General features: G+C 39.2%; 3 protein-coding genes across 3 annotated transcripts; 2 read left to right on the plus strand and 1 right to left on the minus strand.

The window, feature by feature from the left end:
* The first annotated feature begins 952 nt into the window (after window positions 1-952).
* LOC133931516 (interferon a3-like) lies at window positions 953-1,967 on the plus strand. The gene is made up of 5 exons (XM_062378412.1): window positions 953-1,078; window positions 1,169-1,249; window positions 1,398-1,547; window positions 1,700-1,783; window positions 1,869-1,967. Exons 1-5 carry the CDS (start codon window positions 953-955, stop codon window positions 1,965-1,967), a joined length of 540 nt encoding a protein of 179 aa, XP_062234396.1.
* Window positions 1,968-4,068: 2,101 nt separating this feature from the next.
* LOC133931514 (interferon a3-like) lies at window positions 4,069-5,303 on the plus strand. Its single transcript, XM_062378411.1, has 5 exons — window positions 4,069-4,194; window positions 4,285-4,365; window positions 4,511-4,660; window positions 4,780-4,863; window positions 4,932-5,303. Exons 1-5 carry the CDS (start codon window positions 4,069-4,071, stop codon window positions 5,028-5,030), a joined length of 540 nt encoding a protein of 179 aa, XP_062234395.1. The 3' UTR covers window positions 5,031-5,303.
* Window positions 5,304-5,687: 384 nt separating this feature from the next.
* Window positions 5,688-8,139, minus strand: cd79b (CD79b molecule, immunoglobulin-associated beta). Its single transcript, XM_062378410.1, has 5 exons — window positions 7,979-8,139; window positions 6,982-7,278; window positions 6,784-6,902; window positions 6,326-6,379; window positions 5,688-6,056 (listed from the first exon to the last, which is right to left on the minus strand). The coding sequence occupies exons 1-5, from the start codon at window positions 8,028-8,030 to the stop codon at window positions 5,967-5,969; spliced, it is 612 nt and encodes a 203-aa protein (XP_062234394.1). The 5' UTR covers window positions 8,031-8,139; the 3' UTR covers window positions 5,688-5,966.
* Between the last annotated feature and the right edge of the window lie 353 nt (window positions 8,140-8,492).

The following is an 8,492-nucleotide window of genomic DNA, read 5'->3' on the forward strand; positions in this document are numbered from 1 at the left end:
CGTCACAAACAGGCCACAAGGTGAAAACACTTCCCCTTCAACAGAAAATGAAAGTGACTCCGGCCGGTGGTTGTCCCTGCTCAACGCAGCTCACGTCATCTTTCTGAAGAATGACCACACGTGCAGCCGGTGAATGAGCAACTCCATATTTCATCATGTCATTGGCGTCAATCATATTAACAATCGTGATTGCATTTCACTTTATTGTTCTGTGGAAGAGATGTTGTTTTTTTAAACAATATTTTAAATCTCCAGTTACTATTTAGCCTTTTTAATTTGTATTAAATCTAGCTATTACACAAGAGTATTTTTTTCCTTTCCCTCATTAAACAGAGTGAATTCATAGGAAATCAAACAAACATGTTTTCCCTAAGATGCATATGATTATTTGATATACAATTATTATTATTATCATCAACCCCCTTTGCACAGTTTAAGTTAACCTTCTCATTTTCAGGCCTCTGCTCCAAATAGACATAATCTAATTTAATATTGTATATATCAGTAACTACAGTGTCTTTACGAATTGTCTTTGTATTTATATGAAGGTAATAGTTGTTGTATGAGTATATATGTAACTAGATCAGAGTAAAACAAGATGCAAATCAAAACAAATGAAAGATTTAATTTGACCAAAACAAAATGTACAGTTTATATGAAATCGGCCCAACATTTCTTCTTGTCCAGAGCTAAACATCTGAACTTTATTATGCTTCATTTTATCCTAATAAAGTGAATCCAGTATTTCAGTGTGACATTCTACCTGTGTGTTGAGGTTGCATCATGTGAACTGGTTGAAAGCCACAGTCCCTGTGCAGGTTTTCCCACGGCTTGTATTGGGAAAATGAAATAGGTGAGTTGTGCTATAAATGAGGCTCTTCAGATCAGCTCCAACACAAACACCAGGAGACACCTGAGTTTACTGAGTCCACCTCTACCTGCTCTTTTCACAATGCTCCACAGGATCTTCTTACTTTGTCTCGGTCTGAGCGTGGCAGGCTCGGCGCTGAGCTGCAGATGGATGGATCACAAGTTCAAACAGCTCAGTGAGAACTCTTTGGATCTACTAGAGATGATGGTGAGTGACTTGTCTGCATCAGGTTTAAAGTCTTTGGAATAACTGAAGTGAATGAAGTGACAACATGACGTGTGTGTTTGTGTGATGCAGGCTCATAACTCCACTAACTCCACGGAGGATGTTGAAGTGTTCTTCCCTGAGGATCTGTACAGTCAGACGTCCAAAGCAGCAGTGAGTCAAATACAAACCTGCAGTGAAGATATATTATCATATTAGTCATATCTGTTCTTATTATCTCCAGTTTTTAAAACAGCTGTCAAATGTATGTCAGTATGATTTCTCCTCGTCCTTCATCTTCCTCCTCCTCCTCCTCTTCCAGGCTGAGGATAAACTTGCGCTCACGGTGCATGTTCTGGAGGAGGTGGTGCTGCTGTTTGAGGAGGACCACAGCGCTGCATCATGGGACGACAGAAGATTGGAGGACTTCCTCAACGTCATGAGCCGACAGGCTGTCGGCCTTCGCTCCTGTGTACGTGTCACTCGTTCCCTCACATTTAAAACTGACTGATCTGTCGCTCTGAGTGCTGCTGACTGAGGCCTCTCCACGGTGGCAGTGTAATTTCATCAAACTAAAACAAAGCTGTATTTTAAAGTAAGTTTCAAATCCTTTAATCTATTTAGATTGTGAGAGACAGCCACAAGAAGAAGAACAAGAAGCTGCGCATGTATTTCAAGAGACTGTCACGTCATGTGCTTCATCAACTGGTGAGTCTTCCTACCTGCTGATCCTACCTTCCCACCTACCTACCTAACTATCTACCATCTAATATTATTATTCTTTTGTGTGTAGGACTACTCTGCTGAATCCTGGGAACTGATCAGGAAGGAAATTAAAGGTCATCTGATGAGATCCGACCTGCTGCTTTCATCTCTACTCGCCGGCAACTAGCATCTGTCCATCAGATTAGTTATCTATTTAACTATTTAACTATTTAACTATTTAACTATTTAACTATTTTACTATTTAACTATTTTACTATTTAACTATTTAACTATTTATTAATTCGTTCATCAAGTTGTTTGAATATTTATTAGTTCATTGGTTGAACTTGCTAATTTATTTTCATACATGTCATATCCAATAAAAACTATTAATCGTCCAGCACACAAAAAAGTTTACATTGTTTTTATTCCTGTTGCATCAACAAACACAATGCTATTGTTATTATTATTATTATATTGCCTATATGCATTTCAGTCCATCAGATTACGAAAGTGTTTATTTATGTGCTTGAATATTCATTGATAGTTTATTTTATATTGCATTGTTTATCTTACTCATGTGTTTTAGGGGTTTGGTGGATTTTCCACACAATGAGTTTGTTATCTTTACTTAACATGCTGATGGAATATAGATATTTTCATTAAAAAATATTGTTCATTGCAAATAATTTTTTTGACAATATATCGTCAAAAAAATGTTATTGTCGTGAAAGGCTACCGATGATATATTTTAGAATGCACCACGTGAGATGTTTCCTTTCATAGCTGCACACTAACGTTGCTATTATACAATGAAAAATCCATAACTGAACCTTGTCAATCATAATTGATTAGCAATAAACAATAAGTTAGTGTGGCCCTAAAAGTATTTTATAAAGATATAAATGGACCTTGACAGGGGAAGGTTCCCCGCCCCTGATATGAAGCAGAGATATGAAAACACAACTTTTGCAGGACGGTTTCCATCATTTTACCTTATTTACAAATCAACTACACTGGATAGGAACGTAACTAAAGAGTAAGTAAGTAAAACAACATGTTAAATGCATTTGAAAGATGGTTTCTGTCCTGTCTGGTGGTTCTTATCAAACTGGTGTGTGATCAAGCACATTTTATTTCTGGGAAGTTTTGAGCATGGAGAGGAAGCATTGACAGCAGTGGTGATTTACGAGCTTCACCTGAACGCAGCAGTTTGAAGGCTGTTGATGTTGCTGACAGGAGAGAACGTCATGTTCTTCTGAAATGTTCCACAGACAAGTCACAGCTTTAAACTGGGCCCATTGCCCCCAATGCATCAAACCATTAAACGATTCTTATAACTGATAATTACAAGAGTTTGTTTTATTGTTGTTGTTTTTTTAACTGAAAATAATTGGCTGCATCAGTAGAAATAGGAATAAAAACAATAAACAATTATTTATGCTGGATGATTCTCTTTGTTTATTGGATATGATATGTGTCCTAGTGTTCACTAGATAGTTATTTTCACTTCACCATCAATAACCATGAATGTGTGATCAGAACTTGTTGTGAAACTGATCCAGGATCAGCTCACTCCCATGGGGCCTCAGCATCGTCAGCCTGGGTGTACACTGACAGCTCCTCATACAGTCCTCTGTCACACCTCTCGATCTCCAGACCCTGAGAGACACACACATCTTCATATCACAGCAGCGACATGCATCTTGTTATTTTGCTGAAAGGCCGAAAGAATAAATATGTCCCTGTCTATGATGAATATATAGATGTTACAACAAACCTCATAGATGTGATCAGTCTCAGGCTCCTCATATAGGATTTCCCTCTTTTCTGACTGTTTAAAAAGACACAAAGGAGAAATGAACTACAGTTTAAACTTATCTACTAATATATCTATCATGTCCATCACATTCTCTATTTATCGTATCATATCTATCACATTGTAGCTATTGTTTCTATATTGTGGTTACTATCGTATCGTATCTATCGTACACATTGTATCTATCAGATTGTATCATATTGTATCATATTATATCATATTGTATCATATTGTATCATGTTATCAGGCTGCGCTCATCCACCCTGACACGCACACAGGACCGAAGGTCGTCAGCCTGTCGGCTCATGACGTTGATGAAGTCCTCCAAGGTCCCTGTGCAGGGTTTCCCACAGCTTGTGTAGGAAAATGAAATGAGTTGTGCTATAAATGAGGATCTGCAGATCAGCTCCAACACAAACACCAGGAGACACCTGAGTTTACTGAGTCCACCTCTACCTGCTCTTTCACAATGCTCCACAGGATCTTCTTACTTTGTCTCGGTCTGAGCGTGGCAGGCTCGGCGCTGAGCTGCAGATGGATGGATCACAAGTTCAAACAGCTCAGTGAGAACTCTTTGGATCTACTAGAGATGATGGTGAGTGACTTGTCAGCATCAGGTTTAAAGTCTTTGGAATAACTGAAGTGAATGAAGTGACAACATGACGTGTGTGTTTGTGTGATGCAGGCTCATAACTCCACTAACTCCACGGAGGATGTAGAAGTGTCCTTCCCTGAGGATCTGTACAGTCAGACGTCCAAAGCAGCAGTGAGTCAAATACAAACCTGCAGTGAAGATATATTATCATATTAATCATATCTGTTCTTATTATCTCCAGTTTTTAAAACAGCTGTCAAATGTATGTCTGTATGATTTCTCCTCGTCCTTCATCTTCCTCCTCCTCCTCTTCCAGGCTGAGGATCAACTTGCGCTCACGGTGCATGTTCTGGAGGAGGTGGTGCTGCTGTTTGAGGAGGACCACAGCGCTGCATCATGGGACGACAGAAGATTGGAGGACTTCCTCAACGTCATGAGCCGACAGGCTGTCGGCCTTCGCTCCTGTGTACGTGTCACTCGTTCCCTCACATTTAAAACTGACTGATCTGTCGCTCTGAGTGTAATTTACAGAACTGAAACAAAACTGTATTTTAAAGTATGTTTCAAATCCTTTTATCTATTTAGATTGTGAGAGACAGCCACAAGAAGAAGAACAAGAAGCTTTTCATGTATTTCAAGAGACTTTCACATCATATGTTACATCAACTGGTGAGTCTTCCTACTCACATACGCATCTACATAACCAACTTTTAATGATAATATTCTCGTGTGTGTAGGACTACTCTGCTGAATCCTGGGAACTGATCAGGAAGGAAATTAAAGGTCATCTAATGAGATCCGATCTGCTGCTTTCATCTCTACTCGCCGGCAACTAGAATCTGTCCATCAGATTATTTATCTATTTAACTATTTATTTATTTATTTATTTATTTATTTATTCATATATTTATTTATCTATTTATTCATTCAGTCATTCATCAAGTTGTTTCACTTTTTATTAGTTCAATGGTTGAATGTGCTAATTTTTTTTTTTTTAATTGCAATATGTACATGTCATTCATGTCATATCCAATAAAAACAATGAATTGTCCCGCAAACAAAATAGTTAACATTGTTTTTATTCCGGTTGCATCAACAAACACGATGCTAATGTATTATTATTATTATTATTATTGCGAATATGCATTTCAGTCCACGATTTTATGAAAGTGTTTATCTATTTGCTTGAATATCCATTGATGGTTTATTTTTATATTTCATTGTTTATCTCAATCATGTGTTTTTGGGGGTTGGTGGATTTTTCTTCACAATGAGTCCGTTAAAATCCATTGGACAACAAAAATACAAAAAACAACACTTGTTCTGGGGAAACACAAATTTGTTTTTTACTTTTGAACTCGTTTCTGAAAACAAAAGACAAACGGACGATCACCATAAGATCAAACAACATATCGGTGTATAAATGTTGCAGGTACAACATTGAACAATGCCAGAAGAGACATCATGAAATAATACACAACTCAATTTATGTAAAAAAAAAAAACACACAAAAACCTCCCCCAATCAGTGCCGCTCCATTCTGTTCAGCTGTTCCTGATATATTGCACTCACAATAATATGAGGTGACCTTTGACCTTTTGACCACCAAATTCGAATCAGGCCGTTCTACAACTGAACATCTGCACCAAATTTAAAGAAATTCCCTCAAGGCATTCTTGAGTGTGGTGTTCACAATAAAGTTGTTGTCACTTCACCATCAATAACCATGAATGTGTGATCAGAACTTGTTGTGAAACTGATCGAGGATCAGCTCACTCCCATGGGGCCTCAGCATCGTCAGCCTGGGCGTACACCGACAGCTCCTCATACAGTCCTCCGTCACACCTCTCGATCTCCAGACCCTGAGAGACACACACATCTTCATATCACAGCAGCGACAGGCATCTTGTCTCTCGCTGCCAGTGGAGCATATTTGCCAATATCCATTTTTAATCTATTTATAACACTATCACACTTGCATGGGCTCAGTGCTATTTTATAAAAATTGATCCAAAAGTTGTGAAAGGTTGTTTTTGTTTGTGCTTAAGCTTGAAAAGTTGTACATTAATAAAATGTATGAGGGAAAAAGAATGTCCCTGTCTATGATGCATATGTAGATGTTCCAACAAACCTCATAGATGTGATCAGTCTCAGGCTCCTCATATATGATTTCCCTCTTTTCTGACTGTTAAAAACACAAAAATGAGAAATTAAGTACAGTTTAAACTTATCTACCTAATATATCTATCATATCCATCATATTCTCTATATCGTATCATATCTATCACATTGTAGCTACAGTTTCTATCTTGTAGTTACTCTCGTATCGTATACATTGTATCTATCGTATTGTATCGTATTGAATCATATTAAATCTATATATCTATAAACTAATCTATACGATAATTAAACAAAACAAATTATCCAGATGTGTTGAATCAATCAAAAGAAAACGATCCGAGAGCCACTTGGACATTTGAGTAATGAGTGAAGTGTCTGTTGTGTGTCCTCTGACACACAACAGACACTTGTGTGTTTATAATGACACAGTGAACCAGTTGTGCACTGAACACCACAGTTGTGTCTCACCAATGTTCTTCCTCGCAGCAGGATGGCAGTGACAGTCGCAGCCAGCAGGAGGCCCTGGAGGAAGATGAGAGTGTCCTTCATCTTGGTTATGCTCGCTGCCTGGGAAAGGTCTGTGGTCTCTGGGGGAAGAAAGATGGATTGTTTTTGAAGAGCGGTTCCTGTAGGTCTGTATGAGACATAACTTCTCCCACTACTTACTGAGGACTATAAGTTGAGTTCCGGGCCCCCACGTGCCGTTCATCTCGCAGAAGTACACCCCGCTGTCCTCTACTTGCACACGACTGATGTTGAGAAAGGAGTTTTTTTCTGCCTTATCCAGGACATGAAAACGAATCCTTTCTCCCTCTACCACTTCGACTTTGGTCCTATCGTACACATCGGCCTTGGCCCAACGGAAGGTGGCTTGCAGAGGTGGCTTTGAGGTACAGTAAAAGACCACGCGGCGGCCAGCTTGTACACCGTAGAACCGGGGCCTCTGGGTAATGCTCAGGGCCTCTGAGCAAACAGAAGACGATTGCAGTTACTGTAAATCTGATGCGACCAAGAGGACATGCACGTGCAGTGTTTTCACTGTTTGCATAAATATGATGATGAGTCTGACTTCACTTTTAATGGTAATGTAGAGAGATCACCAGATTTCTACTTAAACAAAGATTCACTTCAAATCCATGAGAACCGTGTAGAGCGAATACCTGTGCACCAAAACTTTAAGTGGATTAAACTTTTTTTATCATCAACCGATTTGTCAAGTGTTTATCAAAATTAAAAAGACATCAATCTCTGAGGTCACAGCTTCTTGAGTGCCCTGTTTTTCTCTCTAAAACAATCTGTAAGTTTGACATAGAGTGAAGACATTGAATATATAAAAATAACTGACAATAATATTATTCAGTCTTTTTCTCAGAAGACGACTTCCTCTTTTCCCCCAGATGTCCAGGAAGTGATGGTATTGTGAACTCAAAACTAACATGCAAAGCCTGTGTGTGCGCAGTGTAGCGGTTGTTGGTTTAACAGAAATAACGAATTACAGAAACTGCAAAGCCTCATGAAATGTTGTGGATGTTATTACGCTGCTGTAATAACATCCACAGTTTCACTAATGTTGATATTTCTGATCAAGACTTCAACTGTTGTTCGCATCATTTAAAAATCTCGGTCTCTGATAACATGTAACCTTCCAAGAGTGCACATTTACCTGAGAGACCGATCACAGCGAACGCACAACATCCAGCCAGCAGCCAGCGCATGATGACAACGCAAGAAGACAAATGATTTCAAACGCAGACGTCCACGCGTGACCAGGTCCCTCTGCAGTCATGAAGAGAACAAGCGCCTGCAGCCTGTTATCAGGCTGATGTCAGGCAAATGAGGGGAAGAGCTCGGCTGCACTGAACCGAAAAAAGAACAGAGAACAACCCACAACTTCAGAAACAAGTCGAGTTCCAGTCGCAGACGATGTGAAGCAAAGTGTTAAAACGTGTATTTCTTTTTGTCTCTCTTTATTCAGGAGCATCTTTCAGCTTGAGAGCAGGACCTTTGGATTTCCTGTTCAGATTTTGTGATGCTTTCACTCAAAACCCTGCGCTTGCACTCAGGTGGCTGCTGCTTGTGCTCAAACTGTGTGCTCGCTTGCACTCAGACCTCCTGCGCTCCTGCTGTGTTGTTTTCTCTGTTGCTGTCGTGTTTTCTGATCTTATTGTGTTTAATTT

Source organism: Platichthys flesus, chromosome 20 (assembly GCF_949316205.1).
Source record: "Platichthys flesus chromosome 20, fPlaFle2.1, whole genome shotgun sequence".
Classification (NCBI taxonomy): domain Eukaryota; kingdom Metazoa; phylum Chordata; class Actinopteri; order Pleuronectiformes; family Pleuronectidae; genus Platichthys; species Platichthys flesus.